General features: G+C 41.3%; 1 protein-coding gene across 1 annotated transcript; it reads right to left on the bottom strand.

Moving 5' to 3' along the window:
- Positions 1 to 1,214: 1,214 nt before the first annotated feature.
- Positions 1,215 to 23,286, bottom strand: GFAT (putative glucosamine-fructose-6-phosphate aminotransferase). The gene is made up of 11 exons (XM_078579695.1): positions 22,926 to 23,286; positions 17,812 to 17,984; positions 16,658 to 16,769; positions 16,174 to 16,317; positions 15,761 to 15,927; positions 5,092 to 5,413; positions 3,236 to 3,486; positions 2,651 to 2,765; positions 2,327 to 2,582; positions 2,087 to 2,255; positions 1,215 to 1,428 (listed from the first exon to the last, which is right to left on the bottom strand). The coding sequence occupies exons 1-11, from the start codon at positions 23,215 to 23,217 to the stop codon at positions 1,345 to 1,347; spliced, it is 2,085 nt and encodes a 694-aa protein (XP_078435821.1). The 5' UTR covers positions 23,218 to 23,286; the 3' UTR covers positions 1,215 to 1,344.
- Positions 23,287 to 23,748: the final 462 nt, after the last annotated feature.

The raw sequence follows: 23,748 nt of genomic DNA, 5'->3' as shown, positions 1-23,748 counted from the left end.
TAGAGCAGGCTGCCATGCGACAAGGTGTTTTCTTTCTACAGAGATTCATTATGTAACTATTATATGTCTAGGGTCATATATTGAAGTCTTTTAAAGTTTTTGACTTACTTTGACCGTGTCAACAAACAATTCAAAATATTTCAATTTTTCTAGAACAGGTCTGAGTCAAATAGCAATGATTTTGAAGTAATTCTTATTACGTTGCATGGTTTCAGAACCCAAGGACTCTAATCCAAAATATGTAAAATAAAAGATTTCTAATCCTACCAAGAAAAGGACGGCTACGAATACTCAAACTAAAGTGAGTAAGCATATATATATGTGTGTGTGTGTGTGTGTGTGTAAAATGGGGTTGTAAAGAGAGAAAACAGACAAGTTTTTATAGAGCTTCAATCTACCCTTAGTCCCATTATATGGTTTCTATTTTCCTCAAGAGCCTCACTCACTCATACTAGAAATTCAGTCTTGGCCCCGCCTTTAGCATAAAAGAGCTTTCATTGGAGAACATCTCGACAAAGATGCCTCAGTCACATGGTTTTCTTTTGACATCAAGTTTTTTTTTCATCTTTTCTTCTTGCATTATTTTCTTTCATCCATAATTATTTTTTCACATCATCAATCCATAATTGAAAGCTCATTGGTGAAGTATACTGTTGTTCTCTTTTTTCTGTTATTATTTTGTTCACTAATTCTTCTGCAAGTTTTTACAAGGTAAATCTAGTCTTACTCCTCAGTTCACCTCAGTGTATTCTTCATAGTTCTCTTTCATATTCCTGAACAAATCAGCCAAACTTTCAATGACGTAATTGAATATCTCTTTACTGTTTAGAGTTAACTTACTCTTTCCGAGTGGACTACCTTGTTTTCTTCTATATTAACCTAGACTTTCATCTTTGATACCTGAGAAAAACCCACCAAATTTTATTAATTAAAATGTTTAAAAATACCTATTCCAATGTCATTTATTTTTGCCACAACTTTAGGCGTTTAGATTCCCACAATTTCGACAATAATGTGCTCTACTTTAATGCATGAAATGACTTGATCTTGATCTCGATGTGAAACTTACGGTGGGCTTCGCAAAAAATCTGCCGACCACATTGTCATTGACATTCTCCGTGCAGAGCAAATATGCCCAGTATGCTGTCTTACGTGATGCTGGAACCCAAACATTGCATTCATTTTGACACAGTTTGTTGTGATGATACAATAAATCAAGAAAAAGTGAATATTTCATAATAACCATAAAATTTTGGAATGGTGACGATACAGTTTCCAATTATTCGTTTTAATATTGATTAATTACATAAAAGAGTCAACCTACAGCGTAAGCGTACACTCTCTTCAAAGGGTAGTCACACTCTTGGCAAGATTCCGAGGCTGATCCACATCAAATCCACGCAGTACAGTGAGGTGGTATGCCAGCAGCTGCGCCAATCAAAGATCCAATCAACGAAAAGAGATTGATAATTACAAAACAATTCAGTCAGGCAGAAAGGGGGAAAGACAAATCGACTGATTTAAAGAATCCTTCAAGGATAGAAATAAATGTGAAGATAGACGGATAGGAAGATGGAGAAATACGCGGATCAAAAGATGAAAAGATAGTGAAGATAGATACACAGACAGATGGATAGATAAATAGGGAGAATCAAAGAGAGCGACAGATGGGCAAGCAGATTGATAGATACAAAAATAAATGTATAAATAAATACACAGAGAGAAAGAGAGACAGATACACAAATAGACAGAGAGAAGAGAGAGGAGAGAATGAGGAATAGCGCGTTCGAGGGAGAAACATAAAGCGAGAAAGAGAGAGATAGATACGTAGATGGATAGATAGATACACAAACAGATGGATAAAAAGAAGATACAAATAGAGAAAGCAGAAGAGATGGAAAAAAGATAGCGTCAGAGAGAGATGTGAACAAGTTTATTGAGATACATGGAGACCGATGGATATATATGCACACAGAGGGAAACATACAGAGAAGAGAGAGCAATAGACGAAGACTGTGTGAGAGAGAAACAGAGACAGAAGGACAAAAATATATAGAGAGAGATAATATATAGAGAGAGAGGCAACCTGCAAGGGAACAATGTTGATGACAGGCTGAAGGCAATCAGAGACTAGAGGAACCTCAATCACTCTGCAAGACTCGCCAAAGCCAAACAGCACCCCATCTCCTTCTGAGCACATGACAATCAACCGCCCCTTTCTTGCCCGCAGCTGCTGGATCACCGATTGCTGCTTGCTGCCAAAGAACATAAAAGCCATCAGAACCCTAAACCATAAACCCCAAACCCTCAGAAGATCGTTCACCACCTGAAGCAGGTATCTCGAGTTGCAATGACAATGATGGGCATATTCTCATCAACCAGAGCCAATGGTCCATGCTTCATCTCCCCAGCCAGCATCCCCTCGCTGTGCATCAAGGAAACCTCCTTCACCTTTAGTGCTCCCTCCAGCGCAGTCGCATAATTGTACCCTCTCCCGAACACCAACAGAGACTGTGATGTGATCAACGACTTGGCCAACTCCTTGATCTCCCCATCCATCCTCAGCACCACCCCCACCACACCTACAACCCGGGCATCAGAAGAATCCAAAGGATGAGCGGAAGTCAGTATGCCATTGACAATGCATTACTGGGCAGTTCATAGAGGCCCTCTATGATGGCCTCCCTCCTCGCTAGATTGGATAGTCTGTCATCCCCGATCGCCAGTGCCATCATTGCCATGACCACGATCTGGCTTGTGTATGCCTGAAACATTAAATGTTCACACACACATTGCATCATTATCTCAATTTCTTCCCTAATTTCTCTCAGAATAGCTTGTCGACTGAAAATTGAAAAATTTTCACACATGGCATCATTTTTCTCTATTTCTTGCTCTATTTCTATCAGAATACCTTGTACGATCGAAAATTTTAAATTTTTGCACACGAATTGCACCATTATCTCAATTTCTTCCCCTATTTCTATCAGAACACCTTGTACGATCGAAAATTTTAAAGTTTTGCACACGAATCGCACCATTATCTCAATTTCTTCCCCTATTTCTACCAGAACACCTTGTACGCCTGAAAATTGAAAATTTCCAATCCACATTGCATCATTCTCTCAAGTATTCCCCAATTTCTATCAGAATATCTTGTACATCTGAAAAATTGGAAATTTTGCACACTGATAGCATCATTATCTCAAACCTTTCCTAATTTCAATCAGAATACCTTGGTGCTGGCAACGCCGATCTCGCATCCGGCATTGATGTGGACACCACAATGGGTTTTTCTGGCCAGTGCACTTCCGACAGTGTTGGTGATGCCAACACAAAGCGCCCCATTTTCTAGGGCATAGTCCAGGGCAAGAAGAGTATCAGCGGTTTCCCCCGACTGGCTGACAAACACTGCTGTATCTTCCCTGTAGATTGGCCCTTTTCTGTCTAGTAGATCACTTGCGATCTCCATGGTCACAGGTATTCCTGCAAATTATCAGATTCAAAAGCTGTGATGTAGAGGAAGGCATGGAGAAACTGGAAGAAATGGATGGAAGCATTATGAGGGGTTTCAAAGGAAGCGAAAAAGAGAGAGATCTTCAACTGTCAAGTGTGTTTTTCTGTCTCTTTCTCTTGTTTATCTTTCAGATAAAGATGCTAGAACGCAAGAAATAAATAGACATGCAGACATAAATGGCGAGACATAAATGTTCAATTGCATCTTCATCTTTCTCTCTCAGAAATGTTTCTCTTCAAATATATATTGAGGACAGATGGTGATGCGATCGAACTTCCCATTGGTTGTCGGAAATAGCCTTTTAAGGGGGAATAAAAGGAGGAATCAGTTTATGATACGACCCCGACGTATCTAAGTCTCTTTCATCATTTAGCCCAATAGGGGCATTTAGGTCATTTGGACCTTTTGTAATCCCTTTAAATAGAGCAGCCCTCCCTTTAGGAGGGCAGCCAAGAAGTACGCTAGAAATGTGTTTGGCTCCCTCCGGCGACGTCCATTCCGCCAGACCCCTAACGTAGGCGACGTCCACTCCGCCTGGCCCCACCTGCCGTAGTCCATTCCGGCACGCCGACGTCCATCCCGGGCCTTCACTCTCCCTCCACCGTCTTCTCCCCTGTATGAACCGGCCAGGTTCGTAACAGTTTAAAACATTGAACATGGCCGATATTGAGCAGGGCCTAATGTGATGTATGGAAGCCCTTGGTCGACTGTTTAAAAAGAGGTGGTGTTGGGCAGGAGCGGTTAGATCTCTACTTGACTCTTAATCAGGCAATGGAGTTGGTGACTTCTGGGGTGTATGGGTGGATCAACCTTAGATCTCTTTAGAGAAGCGTGGCCTGGAGGAGTGCAGTGACGAAACAAGAGGAAGGTGGGAGGTTGGACAACAGTAGACCGTCCGAGTTCGGGTGATAGATCTTTCCCTGGTGCATTATTAGCATCCTGTTACCAGATTAAATTAGAAGGACGTATCAGTTAGAAAGACAGAAAGACAGACAAACATAGATAGAGAGAGAAAGATATTCCCAGATAGGAATTTTGTCTTCATCTTTCACTCTCTCAAATGTTTCTGTTCAGAGAAACGTTTAGAAAGGCTAGAAAGATAGACATATATATGGAGAGAAAGATGAATTATGTCGTCATCTCTTCCTCTGATGCTCCAAAACATGTTTGTTCAGAATAAGCTTTGGAGCATCAGAAACGCAGACACACAGTCATTGATACAGAGGGAAAGAAAATCCGAGAACTGAAGCTTGTCTTATCTCTTTCTTAACCATTGAAGTTCTCAAGTTCAAGGGAACATTAGAAATGGATCAAGGCAGACATATTGAGAGAGAAAGAAATTCCAAGATGTGAAGAGTGTCTTTCCCTCTCTCTCTCTCTCTATGTTTTTGGTTAGGTCAAGGTCAAGGAAGATTAGAAGAATTCACAGAGAGGCATATATTTCTCTCTCTATTCTCTCCTCACCTATCTATTCCAGTAAACATTTTGGAAGATTATAAATGCAGACATGCAAACAAATATATGGTCGTGAGAGAAAGAAAGAGATAGAGAGAGAGAGTTAAAAAGGAACGGACCTGAGAGTTCTTCCACCAAGGGCCTGGCGGCAAGGGCTGCATTGTAGCTGGTGCCGCAGCCTATGAAGATAATCCTTCTGCTGTGCCTCATGGTCTTAAGGTGGTCCTTGAGCCCGCCGAGTATCACCTGCTTGTTCTTCAGCCTCCCTCTCATAGTTGTAGTTAATGAGTTGGGCTGCTCATGAATCTCCTTCTGCATAAAGTGCTCATAATTCCCCTTCTTTATCTGTTCTACCTCCATCTCAAGAAAGGACAACGCCCTCTGCACTGAAGCTGGTTTCTCCTTCTCCTGGTCAAACTTGAGGATTGAAACTGAACCATCCTGCCAGGTCAACAGACAATCAAATCAAAGTAGTATCTGGAGGAAGATCACAAATTCATCGTCATCTTCATCCCCCAATCTTATCATAGTCATTGTCAGCCATGTTTGGGCTTGAACAAATGCCAATAATAACGATGATGAATTCAACAGATGGATGAAGATGACACGTTCGGGAACTGTCTGAACATGACAGGATGAATCATGATCAACCAATGAATGATGTTGATTGATGATGGCAGTCTGTCATCAACGAATGGATGACATGATTAAATGCTCCATCTTAGCTTGGAAATGGATGGAAGATGATGATGAGGGCTCTTTGAAATTAAGTGATGACGATGATGATGATTCAATTTTGATATAGCACAGATTACAACTTTTTAAGCAAAAAATGAGTCAGACTGTGAAGAGCAGTGAGTCAACAGAAAGATAACCAAAAAAAACCTGGGATACTGATAGGATCCTAGACCTATCTAGGGGTAGTTTCGTCAATTAGCCCACAGGGGCATTTTAGACATTTGCTATTATGTATTTCCCTTTAAATAGGGATGCCCTCTCTTTAGGAGGGCAGCCAAGAAGAAAGAATGGATGGATGGAAGTCTGTCATCAACGAATGGATGACATGATTAAATGCTCCATCTTAGCTTGGAAATGGATGGAAGATGATGATGAGGGCTCTTTGAAATTAAGTGATGATGATGATGATTCAATTTTGATATAGCACAGATTACAACTTTTAAGCAAAAATGAGTCAGACTGTGAAGAGCAGTGGGTCAACAGGAAGATAACCAAAAAAAACCTGGGATACTGGTAGGATCCTAGACCTATCTAGGGTAGTTTCGTCAATTAGCCCACAGGGCATTTTAGACATTTGCTATTATGTATTTCCTTTAAATAGGGATGCCCTCTCTTTAGGAGGGCAGCCAAGAAGAAAGAATGGATGGATGGAAGTCTGTCATCAACGAATGGATGACATGATTAAATGCTCCATCTTAGCTTGGAAATGGATGGAAGATGATGATGAGGGCTCTTTGAAATTAAGTGATGACGATGATGATGATTCAATTTTGATATAGCACAGATTACAACTTTTAAGCAAAAATGAGTCAGACTGTGAAGAGCAGTGAGTCAACAGAAAGATAACCAAAAAAACCTGGGATACTGATAGGATCCTAGACCTATCTAGGGGTAGTTTAGTCAATTAGCCCACAGGGCATTTTAGACATTTGCTATTATGTATTTCCCTTTAAATAGGGATGCCCTCTCTTTAGGAGGGCAGCCAAGAAGAAAGAATGGATGGATGGAAGTCTGTCATCAACGAATGGATGACATGATTAAATGCTCCATCTTAGCTTGGAAATGGATGGAAGATGATGATGAGGGCTCTTTGAAATTAAGTGATGACGATGATGATGATTCAATTTTGATATAGCACAGATTACAACTTTTAAGCAAAAATGAGTCAGACTGTGAAGAGCAGTGAGTCAACAGAAAGATAACCAAAAAAACCTGGGATACTGATAGGATCCTAGACCTATCTAGGGTAGTTTCAGTCAATTAGCCCACAGGGCATTTTAGACATTTGCTATTATGTATTTCCCTTTAAATAGGGATGCCTCTCTTTAGGAGGGCAGCCAAGAAGAAAGAATGGATGGATGGAAGTCTGTCATCAACGAATGGATGACATGATTAAATGCTCCATCTTAGCTTGGAAATGGATGGAAGATGATGATGAGGGCTCTTTGAAATTAAGTGATGACGATGATGATGATTCAATTTTGATATAGCACAGATTACAACTTTTAAGCAAAAATGAGTCAGACTGTGAAGAGCAGTGAGTCAACAGAAAGATAACCAAAAAACCTGGGATACTGATAGGATCCTAGACCTATCTAGGGTAGTTTCGTCAATTAGCCCACAGGGCATTTTAGACATTTGCTATTATGTATTTCCCTTTAAATAGGGATGCCCTCTCTTTAGGAGGGCAGCCAAGAAGAAAGAATGGATGGATGGAAGTCTGTCATCAACGAATGGATGACATGATTAAATGCTCCATCTTAGCTTGGAAATGGATGGAAGATGATGATGAGGGCTCTTTGAAATTAAGTGATGACGATGATGATGATTCAATTTTGATATAGCACAGATTACAACTTTTAAGCAAAAATGAGTCAGACTGTGAAGAGCAGTGAGTCAACAGAAAGATAACCAAAAAACCTGGGATACTGATAGGATCCTAGACCTATCTAGGGTAGTTTCGTCAATTAGCCCACAGGGCATTTTAGACATTTGCTATTATGTATTTCCTTTAAATAGGGATGCCCTCTCTTTAGGAGGGCAGCCAAGAAGAAAGAATGGATGGATGGAAGTCTGTCATCAACGAATGGATGACATGATTAAATGCTCCATCTTAGCTTGGAAATGGATGGAAGATGATGATGAGGGCTCTTTGAAATTAAGTGATGACGATGATGATGATTCAATTTTGATATAGCACAGATTACAACTTTTAAGCAAAAATGAGTCAGACTGTGAAGAGCAGTGAGTCAACAGAAAGATAACCAAAAACCTGGGATACTGATAGGATCCTAGACCTATCTAGGGGTAGTTTCGTCAATTAGCCCACAGGGGCATTTTAGACATTTGCTATTATGTATTTCCCTTTAAATAGGGATGCCCTCTCTTTAGGAGGGCAGCCAAGAAGAAAGAATGGATGGATGGAAGTCTGTCATCAACGAATGGATGACATGATTAAATGCTCCATCTTAGCTTGGAAATGGATGGAAGATGATGATGAGGGCTCTTTGAAATTAAGTGATGACGATGATGATGATTCAATTTTGATATAGCACAGATTACAACTTTTAAAAAAATGAGTCAGACTGTGAAGAGCAGTGAGTCAACAGAAAGATAACCAAAAAAAACCTGGGATACTGATAGGATCCTAGACCTATCTAGGGGTAGTTTAGTCAATTAGCCCACAGGGCATTTTAGACATTTGCTATTATGTATTTCCCTTTAAATAGGGATGCCCTCTCTTTAGGAGGGCAGCCAAGAAGAAAGAATGGATGGATGGAAGTCTGTCATCAACGAATGGATGACATGATTAAATGCTCCATCTTAGCTTGGAAATGGATGGAAGATGATGATGAGGGCTCTTTGAAATTAAGTGATGACGATGATGATGATTCAATTTTGATATAGCACAGATTACAACTTTTAAGCAAAAATGAGTCAGACTGTGAAGAGCAGTGAGTCAACAGAGAGATAACCAGAAAAAACCTGGGATACTGATAGGATCCTAGACCTATCTAGGGGTAGTTTCACAATTAGCCCACAGGGGCATTTTAGACATTTGCTATTATGTATTTCCTTTAAATAGGGATGCCCTCTCTTTAGGAGGGCAGCCAAGAAGAAAGAATGGATGGATGGAAGTCTGTCATCAACGAATGGATGACATGATTAAATGCTCCATCTTAGCTTGGAAATGGATGGAAGATGATGATGAGGGCTCTTTGAAATTAAGTGATGACGATGATGATGATTCAATTTTGATATAGCACAGATTACAACTTTTTAAGCAAAAAATGAGTCAGACTGTGAAGAGCAGTGAGTCAACAGAAAGATAACCAAAAAAAACCTGGGATACTGATAGGATCCTAGACCTATCTAGGGTAGTTTAGTCAATTAGCCCACAGGGGCATTTTAGACATTTGCTATTATGTATTTCCTTTAAATAGGGATGCCCTCTCTTTAGGAGGGCAGCCAAGAAGAAAGAATGGATGGATGGAAGTCTGTCATCAACGAATGGATGACATGATTAAATGCTCCATCTTAGCTTGAAATGGATGGAAGATGATGATGAGGGCTCTTTGAAATTAAGTGATGACGATGATGATGATTCAATTTTGATATAGCACAGATTACAACTTTTTAAGCAAAAAATGAGTCAGACTGTGAAGAGCAGTGAGTCAACAGAAAGATAACCAAAAAAAACCTGGGATACTGATAGGATCCTAGACCTATCTAGGGTAGTTTCGTCAATTAGCCCACAGGGCATTTTAGACATTTGCTATTATGTATTTCCCTTTAAATAGGGATGCCCTCTCTTTAGGAGGGCAGCCAAGAAGAAAGAATGGATGGATGGAAGTCTGTCATCAACGAATGGATGACATGATTAAATGCTCCATCTTAGCTTGGAAATGGATGGAAGATGATGATGAGGGCTCTTTGAAATTAAGTGATGACGATGATGATGATTCAATTTTGATATAGCACAGATTACAACTTTTTAAGCAAAAAATGAGTCAGACTGTGAAGAGCAGTGAGTCAACAGAAAGATAACCAAAAAAAACCTGGGATACTGATAGGATCCTAGACCTATCTAGGGGTAGTTTCGTCAATTAGCCCACAGGGGCATTTTAGACATTTGCTATTATGTATTTCCCTTTAAATAGGGATGCCCTCTCTTTAGGAGGGCAGCCAAGAAGAAAGAATGGATGGATGGAAGTCTGTCATCAACGAATGGATGACATGATTAAATGCTCCATCTTAGCTTGGAAATGGATGGAAGATGATGATGAGGGCTCTTTGAAATTAAGTGATGACGATGATGATGATTCAATTTTGATATAGCACAGATTACAACTTTTTAAGCAAAAAATGAGTCAGACTGTGAAGAGCAGTGAGTCAACAGAAAGATAACCAAAAAAAACCTGGGATACTGATAGGATCCTAGACCTATCTAGGGTAGTTTAGTCAATTAGCCCACAGGGCATTTTAGACATTTGCTATTATGTATTTCCTTTAAATAGGGATGCCTCTCTTTAGGAGGGCAGCCAAGAAGAAAGAATGGATGGATGGAAGTCTGTCATCAACGAATGGATGACATGATTAAATGCTCCATCTTAGCTTGGAAATGGATGGAAGATGATGATGAGGGCTCTTTGAAATTAAGTGATGACGATGATGATGATTCAATTTTGATATAGCACAGATTACAACTTTTAAGCAAAAATGAGTCAGACTGTGAAGAGCAGTGAGTCAACAGAAAGATAACCAAAAAACCTGGGATACTGATAGGATCCTAGACCTATCTAGGGGTAGTTTCAGTCAATTAGCCCACAGGGGCATTTTAGACATTTGCTATTATGTATTTCCTTTAAATAGGGATGCCTCTCTTTAGGAGGGCAGCCAAGAAGAAAGAATGGATGGATGGAAGTCTGTCATCAACGAATGGATGACATGATTAAATGCTCCATCTTAGCTTGGAAATGGATGGAAGATGATGATGAGGGCTCTTTGAAATTAAGTGATGACGATGATGATGATTCAATTTTGATATAGCACAGATTACAACTTTTAAGCAAAAATGAGTCAGACTGTGAAGAGCAGTGAGTCAACAGAAAGATAACCAAAAAAACCTGGGATACTGATAGGATCCTAGACCTATCTAGGGGTAGTTTCACAATTAGATTAGCCCACAGGGGCATTTTAGACATTTGCTATTATGTATTTCCTTTAAATAGGGATGCCCTCTCTTTAGGAGGGCAGCCAAGAAGAAAGAATGGATGGATGGAAGTCTGTCATCAACGAATGGATGACATGATTAAATGCTCCATCTTAGCTTGGAAATGGATGGAAGATGATGATGAGGGCTCTTTGAAATTAAGTGATGACGATGATGATGATTCAATTTTGATATAGCACAGATTACAACTTTTAAGCAAAAATGAGTCAGACTGTGAAGAGCAGTGAGTCAACAGAAAGATAACCAAAAAAAACCTGGGATACTGATAGGATCCTAGACCTATCTAGGGGTAGTTTCGTCAATTAGCCCACAGGGGCATTTTAGACATTTGCTATTATGTATTTCCCTTTAAATAGGGATGCCCTCTCTTTAGGAGGGCAGCCAAGAAGAAAGAATGGATGGATGGAAGTCTGTCATCAACGAATGGATGACATGATTAAATGCTCCATCTTAGCTTGGAAATGGATGGAAGATGATGATGAGGGCTCTTTGAAATTAAGTGATGACGATGATGATGATTCAATTTTGATATAGCACAGATTACAACTTTTTAAGCAAAAAATGAGTCAGACTGTGAAGAGCAGTGAGTCAACAGAAAGATAACCAAAAAACCTGGGATACTGATAGGATCCTAGACCTATCTAGGGTAGTTTCACAATTAGCCCACAGGGCATTTTAGACATTTGCTATTATGTATTTCCCTTTAAATAGGGATGCCCTCTCTTTAGGAGGGCAGCCAAGAAGAAAGAATGGATGGATGGAAGTCTGTCATCAACGAATGGATGACATGATTAAATGCTCCATCTTAGCTTGGAAATGGATGGAAGATGATGATGAGGGCTCTTTGAAATTAAGTGATGACGATGATGATGATTCAATTTTGATATAGCACAGATTACAACTTTTAAGCAAAAATGAGTCAGACTGTGAAGAGCAGTGAGTCAACAGAAAGATAACCAAAAAAACCTGGGATACTGATAGGATCCTAGACCTATCTAGGGTAGTTTCACAATTAGCCCACAGGGGCATTTTAGACATTTGCTATTATGTATTTCCCTTTAAATAGGGATGCCCTCTCTTTAGGAGGGCAGCCAAGAAGAAAGAATGGATGGATGGAAGTCTGTCATCAACGAATGGATGACATGATTAAATGCTCCATCTTAGCTTGGAAATGGATGGAAGATGATGATGAGGGCTCTTTGAAATTAAGTGATGACGATGATGATGATTCAATTTTGATATAGCACAGATTACAACTTTTTAAGCAAAAAATGAGTCAGACTGTGAAGAGCAGTGAGTCAACAGAAAGATAACCAAAAAAAACCTGGGATACTGATAGGATCCTAGACCTATCTAGGGGTAGTTTCGTCAATTAGCCCACAGGGGCATTTTAGACATTTGCTATTATGTATTTCCCTTTAAATAGGGATGCCCTCTCTTTAGGAGGGCAGCCAAGAAGAAAGAATGGATGGATGGAAGTCTGTCATCAACGAATGGATGACATGATTAAATGCTCCATCTTAGCTTGAAATGGATGGAAGATGATGATGAGGGCTCTATGAAATTAAGTGATGACGATGATGATGATTCAATTTTGATATAGCACAGATTACAACTTTTAAGCAAAAATGAGTCAGACTGTGAAGAGCAGTGAGTCAACAGAAAGATAACCAAAAAAACCTGGGATACTGATAGGATCCTAGACCTATCTAGGGTAGTTTAGTCAATTAGCCCACAGGGCATTTTAGACATTTGCTATTATGTATTTCCCTTTAAATAGGGATGCCTCTCTTTAGGAGGGCAGCCAAGAAGAAAGAATGGATGGATGGAAGTCTGTCATCAACGAATGGATGACATGATTAAATGCTCCATCTTAGCTTGGAAATGGATGGAAGATGATGATGAGGGCTCTTTGAAATTAAGTGATGACGATGATGATGATTCAATTTTGATATAGCACAGGATCCAAATTGCGAAGCAAAAGATAAGTCAGACTGTGAAGAGCAGTGAGTCAACAGAAAGATAACCAAAAAAAACCTGGGATACTGATAGGATCCTAGACCTATCTAGGGGTAGTTTCGTCAATTAGCCCACAGGGGCATTTTAGACATTTGCTATTATGTATTTCCCTTTAAATAGGGATGCCCTCTCTTTAGGAGGGCAGCCAAGAAGAAAGAATGGATGGATGGAAGTCTGTCATCAACGAATGGATGACATGATTAAATGCTCCATCTTAGCTTGGAAATGGATGGAAGATGATGATGAGGGCTCTTTGAAATTAAGTGATGACGATGATGATGATTCAATTTTGATATAGCACAGATTACAACTTTTTAAGCAAAAAATGAGTCAGACTGTGAAGAGCAGTGAGTCAACAGAAAGATAACCAAAAAAAACCTGGGATACTGATAGGATCCTAGACCTATCTAGGGGTAGTTTCGTCAATTAGCCCACAGGGGCATTTTAGACATTTGCTATTATGTATTTCCCTTTAAATAGGGATGCCCTCTCTTTAGGAGGGCAGCCAAGAAGAAAGAATGGATGGATGGAAGTCTGTCATCAACGAATGGATGACATGATTAAATGCTCCATCTTAGCTTGGAAATGGATGGAAGATGATGATGAGGGCTCTTTGAAATTAAGTGATGACGATGATGATGATTCAATTTTGATATAGCACAGATTACAACTTTTAAGCAAAAATGAGTCAGACTGTGAAGAGCAGTGAGTCAACAGAAAGATAACCAAAAAACCTGGGATACTGATAGGATCCTAGACCTATCTAGGGGTAGTTTCGTCAATTAGCCCACAGGGCATTTTAGACATTTGCTATTATGTATTTCCTTTAAATAGGGATGCCCTCTCTTTAGGAGGGCAGCCAAGAAGAAAGAATGGATGGATGGAAGTCTGTCATCAACGAATGGATGACATGATTAAATGCTCCATCTTAGCTTGGAAATGGATGGAAGATGATGATGAGGGCTCTTTGAAATTAAGTGATGACGATGATGATGATTCAATTTTGATATAGCACAGATTACAACTTTTTAAGCAAAAATGAGTCAGACTGTGAAGAGCAGTGAGTCAACAGAAAGATAACCAAAAAAAACCTGGGATACTGATAGGATCCTAGACCTATCTAGGGTAGTTTCGTCAATTAGCCCACAGGGGCATTTTAGACATTTGCTATTATGTATTTCACTTTAAATAGTGATGCCCTCTCTTTAGGAGGGCAGCCAAGAAGAAAGAATGGATGGATGGAAGTCTGTCATCAACGAATGGATGACATGATTAAATGCTCCATCTTAGCTTGGAAATGGATGGAAGATGATGATGAGGGCTCTTTGAAATTAAGTGATGACGATGATGATGATTCAATTTTGATATAGCACAGATTACAACTTTTAAGCAAAAATGAGTCAGACTGTGAAGAGCAGTGAGTCAACAGAAAGATAACCAAAAACCTGGGATACTGATAGGATCCTAGACCTATCTAGGGGTAGTTTCGTCAATTAGCCCACAGGGGCATTTTAGACATTTGCTATTATGTATTTCCCTTTAAATAGGGATGCCCTCTCTTTAGGAGGGCAGCCAAGAAGAAAGAATGGATGGATGGAAGTCTGTCATCAACGAATGGATGACATGATTAAATGCTCCATCTTAGCTTGGAAATGGATGGAAGATGATGATGAGGGCTCTTTGAAATTAAGTGATGACGATGATGATGATTCAATTTTGATATAGCACAGATTACAACTTTTTAAGCAAAAAATGAGTCAGACTGTGAAGAGCAGTGAGTCAACAGAAAGATAACCAAAAAAAACCTGGGATACTGATAGGATCCTAGACCTATCTAGGGGTAGTTTCACAATTAGCCCACAGGGGCATTTTAGACATTTGCTATTATGTATTTCCCTTTAAATAGGGATGCCCTCTCTTTAGGAGGGCAGCCAAGAAGAAAGAATGGATGGATGGAAGTCTGTCATCAACGAATGGATGACATGATTAAATGCTCCATCTTAGCTTGGAAATGGATGGAAGATGATGATGAGGGCTCTTTGAAATTAAGTGATGACGATGATGATGATTCAATTTTGATATAGCACAGATTACAACTTTTTAAGCAAAAAATGAGTCAGACTGTGAAGAGCAGTGAGTCAACAGAAAGATAACCAAAAAAAACCTGGGATACTGATAGGATCCTAGACCTATCTAGGGGTAGTTTCGTCAATTAGCCCACAGGGGCATTTTAGACATTTGCTATTATGTATTTCCCTTTAAATAGGGATGCCCTCTCTTTAGGAGGGCAGCCAAGAAGAAAGAATGGATGGATGGAAGTCTGTCATCAACGAATGGATGACATGATTAAATGCTCCATCTTAGCTTGGAAATGGATGGAAGATGATGATGAGGGCTCTTTGAAATTAAGTGATGACGATGATGATGATTCAATTTTGATATAGCACAGATTACAACTTTTTAAGCAAAAAATGAGTCAGACTGTGAAGAGCAGTGAGTCAACAGAAAGCTAACCAAAAAAAAACCTGGGATACAAAAGGTTATAGACCCAACAGTAATAAAATAGAATAGCACTTATTTCTCTTTAACTTGACTAAATCGAGAAAATCAATAAGAAATTATTCAAGAAATCCACAGAACCACGCCAAACAAACTTCCCCCCCCAATCCTTGGAAATGAAATCAGAGAAGAATGAGAATAATTTACAATAAAGAAAAAAATGGCGCTCTAGAAATTCAAGACTTCAAACTCATTGAAAAGTTAACCCTGCATTTGTAAAGTCAATTGGAGGCCCTTACCTTAATATGAACAACTTCATCGTCCTCAATGACCAAATATTTCTTTGTGTGCTCGACAATAGCACAAAGATCACTGGAGAAGAAGAGCTCTTTAGGTTTTCTATTTTCTGTAATTGGCATGACATCATGAAGCGAAGTATAATTTTTGGTCTCTTCGGCGGAATCCTGAAATTGTTTCAGTATTTTCTATTAGAAGTAGTTCTTTAATGAAGTCCTCTTAAAAATTAAAAAAACAGTAAGATAAAGCTTAATGCAACTTAAGGGGAATGCAGAATACAGATAACACCACCTTAAAGTTAACTACTGGTATTGATAATCTTTCAACAGGGAATATAGTGTAACGAAAAAAAAATTCAATAAAATAAATTTATTCAGGGAAAAGAATAAATTTCAAGGATCAAGTAAGCTTTCCTTAACACCAAGCAGCAACGTGCTTCCACGCACACAAGCAATCAACTCGTTTGGGTAGTGCGCACTTTTGAAAACAAGGGCAAAGGCCCCTTCAAGCTGCCTGATGACCTCTATAACAACCTGGCTAAAGGTAACCGTCTGATCCCCTGAATTTAAAAAGGAAAACTTAAGAAGAGATCCACAACATAATTAAAGGCAACGGAAAAGCGATGAGCCACCAAAATAAAATCCCAATTATTCTTATTTATCTCAAGGCCCAAAACTATTTATAAAATCTTAATTCCAAGAACATCTGAGAATCATGATCAGCCAAGGAAATGCCAGAAAGATTAAAATGAATAATTATGACCATTATCAACTGCTCAGGCAATGCAAAAAGATTATAAAAACATGAAACCTTTAAATTTCATCCGATCGAAAAAACTGTCCCGAGATATTGTTCCCCAAAATCAAACAGTTGCATTGAACTTGAGAGGAGGCACCCACCATCCTCATCACGAGCCTTGTCAAATACAAACTTTGCCAGCTTCGGGATTACTTCTGTGTCCGTATCCGACTCAAAAGTGAAACCATGTCGAGTCAAGGTTTCTTTCAAAACCTGAACCGGAATTGAAGACAAAAATTAAAAATTAGAAGTGCTGTTGACTACTAATGTCTAAAATTCAAAAAGCTGTGAAATTCAAAAGATGAAGTGTCAAAATTTCAGAAACTTTTAGAGCAACCTCGAAATGCTCTTTGTGCAAGTGACAGACGAACAAATCGTGAAAGTCAACCATCCAAAAGTAGTTAACAATTGATATGATCCTACATCAACAAGGGTATCTTTGGCATTAGTTCAGTAAGGGCATTGTAGACATTTTTTTTAAGGTTAGGTTGCTTCCTTTCAGGCATTCTTGATCCTCTCCATCTCAGTCGCATCCTCAACTGTCCAGTGATCCCCTACCCCAGTGATCGCCTCACAGGATCTTCAGCTAGCTTCCCTCCAATTCAATCCCTACCTGCCACCCCCCCTCCTTGATCAATTCTCTTCCAGTCATCAACAGTCCCCGTCCCCGCACTTGTCTACCCTTCACTGCGTCTTCAGGCAGCTCGCCCCTGGTTGATCTCCTTCTTCTCCTTTCGACCTCTCCTCCAATTATTTGTATCCAACTCTCCAACATTAGGAACATCTACCCTTCTCCTCTTCCCCATTTTCCCAGATACAAACCTATATCAAGGATCCTATCAACATTCTATTTTAATGTTAAAAAAAATGGGATTTGGGTTTGCCAGCTGAAATCATGAAAAAGTTGAAAAAAAGATGGCATTTGAAAGTAATTTTTCACGAAGCATGATAAATTCATAAACCCAATAGACCAATAGTTACGTGCTGTAGGAATGAAAAAATCTAGGGGTATCAATTAAAAAACAACCATAAAATTCAGATAAAAGTGTCAATTAACAATAATTTGAAAGCAAACTTCCCTTTAATGTTTCGAAAGAAAAAAAAACCATAAAGGTGAAGCCTAGACAGATTTCTAGATCTAGCACATGAAGTCCCTCCAGGAAAAAGCTTAATCAAGAACTGAAAATTGATTATTTCGAAATACTCATTGATGAATGGAAATCCAAAAAAGGAAAACCGTTGTGTGCCAATTCACCTCATAATTCGTTATAATTCCATTGTGAACAACCAAGAAATCATTAAATTCTCCCGACGACTGCGGATGACTATTTCTTGGAGCAGGCACGCCATGTGTGGCCCATCTCGTGTGTGCAATCCCAGCATGAACGAGGAATGACTCCTCTAAATTCAACTTCATGTCATCAACCTCTACAAAAAATTATAGGTAATCAGAAGCATAAAACCTAAAATGGATAGAACAGAAAATGTAGCAATCAAATTTCCATTGCCCTGGAATGTATAAGAATGATGATTTTCCGGCAAGAACTTGTTTCTCTTTTGAGAGAACTTGTATAAGAATCCAAGCTGTTGGAAAGTTAGTTTTTTTAAGTGAGTCGGGGGAACCTCACTAACTTGTCAAAAGACATTATAAGAAAAACTCTTTTCTCCTCTCATTATAAGTTTGGGTCTCATCCAATCAATGGGGTAAAATCCAGACAAAGATACTTGTTGATAAATGCTTGCTCTAAAAGCCTTATTCGTAAGGTAATAATGGAAAACATCAATGCCACAGAGACATACAGTTTTTTTTTTGAAACCATAAAGAAGATCACCCAGCTTGGTGATCCTTGGTACACATGGACAGGAGGGATCTAGGCCAAAAAATAAGATGGCCCATCATGGCCCCCCCCTACCCCCCACCTCATCCAGGGCCAAACCAACAATACACAAGCCTCTCCACCTCATTTATAGCCCTGTCCACTGACATTGCTGTCCCCTTGAAAAGGACCTCGTTTCGAAGGGACCATATGGCCCAAAGCACCGCGAATCTCATCCCCCGCTCTCTGTCAAACCCACGTTGAGGTCGCGGCAGTGTGGCCCATAAGACCGTGCTCGACGTTAACTCTGCAAGCCCCTGGCTAGCCCATAGTGCACGAGCGACCCAACATTGGAAAAAAAGATGCTCGCACTCCTCTTCCTCCTCCGCACACAGAATGCACAATGACGATTCAGCCGGAAAAAACCTTCTACGTCTCACGCGGGTCATTGTCCGCTTCCTGGCAAGCATCCAGGCAAACACCCTAACCTTTAGAGGTATCTTTTGCCTCCAAATTGAGCGACATGCCATTGAGATGATCGGGTCCTCAATGCGGTGTGTCCTCAGCCTCTGGTATACTCCTCGACTGGAGAACGGGCCCAATGCCCATATCCACCCATCTGTCATCCCCTCCAATGGCCTCCAGTTACTCAGTGTTTGCTGAAGGCTTAGGAATTCTTCTACCCGCTGATCGGATAAACTGGCCACAAAAGTTGGACACCACATCCCCTCCCAACACTCTTCCACCAACGCTTGCCGATGACGGGCTGTGGCATACAGGCGAGGGAACAGGTCTTGAAATCTTCCATGTGGCGTCCAATTATCCGTCCAAAACCTAAAACCGGCGCCATTCCCCAGTTGAGCCTGGAAGAATTCCCTGACCATGGGAAACACCTTCCTCAACCCTCTCCAAAAGGCTGACTCCCCCCTCACCTTGTCCATCAGATTCTCCCAACCCAAGTTGGAGCAATATCTGTCCCTCAGTACATCCTTAATCAAGTCATCCTCCGGTCCTACGAACCGTCTAACCCATTTCGTCAACACGGCCACATTCAGTGTACCTAGGTGAGGAACTCCAAGTCCACCCTATTTGGTTGGCGTGCATATGTCATTCCATGAAACCAGCGCCATACCACGTCCCTCCCCTGCATTTGCCCCTTTCCAAAAGAATCTCCGCATGAGCCCACTTAGGCGTTTCTCAACCCCCATCGGAATTTTACAAACAGAGAGATAAAAGGTTGGTATAGCTGATAAAACAGATCGCAAAAGCACAAGTCTCCCCCCTCGCGACAACACTCGCTGTTTCCATCCCTCCAAGCGTCTCTCCACCTTTTCCACCACTGGTTGCCAATCTGCTTTTTGTAGGTTACCGACAGATAGGGGTAGCCCCAGGTATCTCATAGGCAGTGATCCCACTAGCGTATCAAGCGCACTGGCACACTGGGTCTCCTCCTCCGGCGACATACCAAAGCCCACAAATTCTGATTTACCTCCATTGATTTGCAGTCCCGAACAATCCGCAAACACCCGCAGGAGTGCCGCCAAATTCTTGGCCTCCTCCACCGATCCCTCGATAAAGAACAATGTATTGTCGGCATACTGTAGCAGAGGGATGCCCAATGGCTTGCTCGGCGTCTGGAAACCTCGAATACAGCCCCTCCCACATAACATGGATGTGCTTATGGCTAATACATCAGCTGCCAGCACAAAAAGCATTGGTGCTAGAGGACACCCTTGTCTGATCCCTCTCTGTGGTCTAATCCACCCACCTTCTAGACGACCATTAACCAACACTGCAAAAAACTGAGATGTCACGCATCGCTTCACCCATTTTATCCATTCCTCCGGGAAACCTCTCCTTCGTAACGATGCCCATAAGAATCGCCAATCCAGCGAGTCATATGCCTTCGCAAAATCTACCTTCCACATGAACCCCTTGGTTCCATTCTCCTTCCCCTGCCAAGACTGCACAATCAACTAGCTGTCTACCCGGAACAAAAGCAGACTGAAACGGACCAACCAAATCCCCAAGCACCCCTTGTAACCGATTAGCCAGTACCTTTGCAACTATAAGATACATGGAGTTGGATAACGATATGGGCCGGTAGTCGCCTACATTTTCTGCACCTTGCCGCTTCGGTAGTAAGAAGAGGAAAGATTTATTTATCCTTTCCATATTTGCTTGAGGATTTCTCAATTCCCCCAATGTGGCCATCACATCCTCTTGAACCTCATTCCAAAACTCCTTGTAGAAAAACACCGGTATGCCATCCGGTCCCGGGGCGCCTTCGCCATTAAATCCTGCCATAGCTGGCCGAACCTCTGCCAAATCAAAAGGCCGCACCAAATCATCTCTCTGACCTTGGGTTAATTGAGAAGCTCCTTGGCCCGTCCACCTCCATCTGTTTGGCCCCCCCCGCCGTGACATCAAACGAAAGTGTTCTGCCATTGCACGCCCCATTGCCTGTGTACCAGAAAACCTCTGTGACCCGACCTTCACTGAAATAATCTGATTCACTCTCCGTCGTCCATTTGCTGCAAGGTGGAAAAACCTCGTGTTGGCGTCACCCTCCTTTAGCCAAAGCTGCTGGGACCTTTGTCTCCAATCCATTTCCTCCTTCCTGTCTTCCTCTGCCACCACACATCTCCACCTCTTTTGCTTCTGAATCTCCTCAACCATTAATGTCCGATTATCCTCCACCTCGTCCAGTTCTCTAATCCTTGTGAGGGCCTCTGTTCTTACTCTGCATCTCGCCTCCCTTATCCTCTTTCTGTAGCTTTTCAGATGCTCTCTCAGCCCATCTATGCGAATTGCTAATCTCTCCGCCCTTGGCTCTTGCTCCGAGTGCGTACGCCATAAATCCTTAACCTCCTCTCTGAACCTCCCTTCTTGCAGCCATGACCTGTCAATTTTAAAATATGTGCTCCGCCCCAAGCCCTCCTGAGACTGCCAAATGATCGGTGTATGGTCTGATAACAGTCTCGACAGTGCTTGTACAACTGCCCCCCGGAACCTCTCCATCAACTCCACTGAGCACAAGAACCTATCCAGCCGAGACTTGTAAGCCGCTCCCTTCGAACTCCGCCATGTGTAGCAACAATCATTGGGCCCCATCTCCTGCAAGCCTGTTGCCGCCAAGAAGGCCCAGAATTCCTCTGACCCCTGGTCACGCCCCCTCGCTCCATTGGACCTATCATTGATCTCCAGTGTCACATTGAAGTCCCCCCCAAACAGCAATGGCATCCCTCGCCACTTATCTACAATTTTCGCCAGTTCCACCCATAGCCCCTCCCTCACGCTAGCGTTCACTGGTCCATACACTAAAGCTACGACCACCCCCAGACCATCACACCTTTTCAACTTCACCGCCGCCGTAAATTGACCACGCCATGCCTCCTCCTTCTTAAAGAGCGTCTCGTTCCACGCAATTATCACCCCTCCAGACCGCCCATTTGCATTCACCGAAATGAACCCCTCCAGCAAACTCCCTCCAAACCCACGCCATTCCCCTACCCCACATTCCCCCAACATCGTCTCCTGCAAACACACCACCGTGGCACCCCACTCCCGTAAGTACTTGCCCACAATCCCTCTCCTCTTGACATCCCGGAGCCCCCACACATTCCATGATATGCATCTCATGGATCCTGGTACCAGCCCCTCCTGCCCTTCTGAGGCACAGAGAGATACAGTTAAATGGTAAGAGCTGATTATGAACTAATATTCCTGATCTGCCTTTGATTCAATATATATTAGTACATATACTTATCTGCCAGGAGGCAGAAAAAGGTGGCAGAAGGGCATGTAAGACCCTAAGGGCCAGCTATCGTCCATAATCATTGATTGAATTTAATAAGGGCATAAATACCAAGGGTTTAATATAAACACATTGCTGATCATTTCGGAAATTCCTTTCTTCTATCGAGTCTGATAGCTGCATTCGGCTATTCGGATACCAAGATTGCCATAGTCAGTTGTTCGTGGTCTCTCTTCTTCCTCTCTCCATAACTATTCTTACTTCGTTCCATCTAAATCCTCTTCAATCTCAATAGATCCACTGAGGATTCGTTCGACATGCCACCTCTAAACTCAACCATGGACAGGTTTGACAGAGTCCCAAATTGGAGCAATTTTGGCCTCTTAAAAACCAAAAAACTTCCATAGAAGGAACAGAGACACGTCCTTGGGCACGTTTTAAACAGATAGACGCTGAAAAATAAGATCTTCATTAATTATGGCGTCCAAAATACAGAGATGCCAAATTATCCGTTCTCAAAATTGGAAGCTTTTATTGATGACCACGTGAACTAGTCATTAAACAATAGACAAAGCAGTATAATTATGTAGGTCGGCGTCAACTGAAAATGACAAAGCAACTTCAAAACTAAAAACAGCCATCGTTGGTATTAAAAAAGGTTCAGAAAAGCACACATACTTAAAAGTGGACCTCTTAATACAAAAAACCAATAAACGGAGTTGAGTCCTCCAACCGAAGAAAACCCAATTCATGCATAAAAATACCCAATTGATCAGCCAACTCTCACATACACACCTGTGTAAACGGAACGTACAAGAGATTCGATCTTCCCCTCCCGTCGGAAAATGATCGGCGGAGGCGAATTATGCGATACGCCCTTCTGTGCTCCTCCCTGATCCAGCTTACCGTCAAAGAATTCATCTTTTCCGACAACCACATCTGGGTTGCAAGCATCTCCATCGATGGCAATGCCTGAAGAGTCGTAGCCCCTGTACTCTAGTCTTCTAAGCCCATTGAAGAGCACTTCAAGAATGTATCTCCTCTCTCTTGCGACATTGTAGTTGAGGTAGGCGAAGATGCCACACATTTCCCCTTCTCTCTCTCTTTCTCTCCCTCTCTTCTCTCTCTCTATCGATTGGTAGATCCGAGCAGAGCTTTTGAAGGTCGTCGCGTTCGTCTTGTTTCTAAAGAGTCAGAGGACTAATTTTTTATTTTGTTTTTTTCTCTCGATTGAGGTCGAGTTCCGGCGGACCAGCGCACCGCGGGTTTAGTACCCTTCTTTCTTGTAGGGATCGGAGATCGGATCGGGTCGGATCTGTCATGATAAAAAAATTGACCATCAACCACATCCAATCAAGTGGGCCCGTTGATGTAAGATCATCCCGTCTGCCAGTCCGATGATAATAAAAATGGATACTGTGAATGGAACAATAAGGGTGTTGATAACATATTAAATGGTATCCTATATCAGTATCCAAGACTAGATAAGGGTATTGTCGCATTGTGGTACCCATATTGACATCGTTATCTACTGCTCTAGTAAGCTCCATTTCCAAGCCAAATATCACTATCAAGGTCTATAATTCATTCCAGATTTCACTTCTCAAAAATCTTTCAC

The sequence above is a fragment of the Wolffia australiana genome, chromosome 8 (assembly GCF_029677425.1).
Source record: "Wolffia australiana isolate 7733 chromosome 8, ASM2967742v1".
Classification (NCBI taxonomy): domain Eukaryota; kingdom Viridiplantae; phylum Streptophyta; class Magnoliopsida; order Alismatales; family Araceae; genus Wolffia; species Wolffia australiana.
Note: the sequence above shows the minus strand (reverse complement) of the source record. Positions and strands in the feature narration are given on the sequence as shown.

What these genes read in the sequence shown, in the direction of transcription:
- GFAT (XM_078579695.1), bottom strand. Translation starts at nt 23,217, where the DNA reads ATGTGTGGCATCTTCGCCTACCTCAACTACAATGTCGCAAGAGAGAGG. An exon ending in TCGGCGTTGCCAGCACCAAG is followed by an intron (nt 2,766 to 3,235) that starts GTATTCTGATTG and finishes TTAATGTTTCAG; the next exon opens with GCATACACAAGCCAGATCGT. An exon ending in TCAACATTGTTCCCTTGCAG is followed by an intron (nt 1,429 to 2,086) that starts GTTGCCTCTCTC and finishes TGATTGGCGCAG; the next exon opens with CTGCTGGCATACCACCTCAC.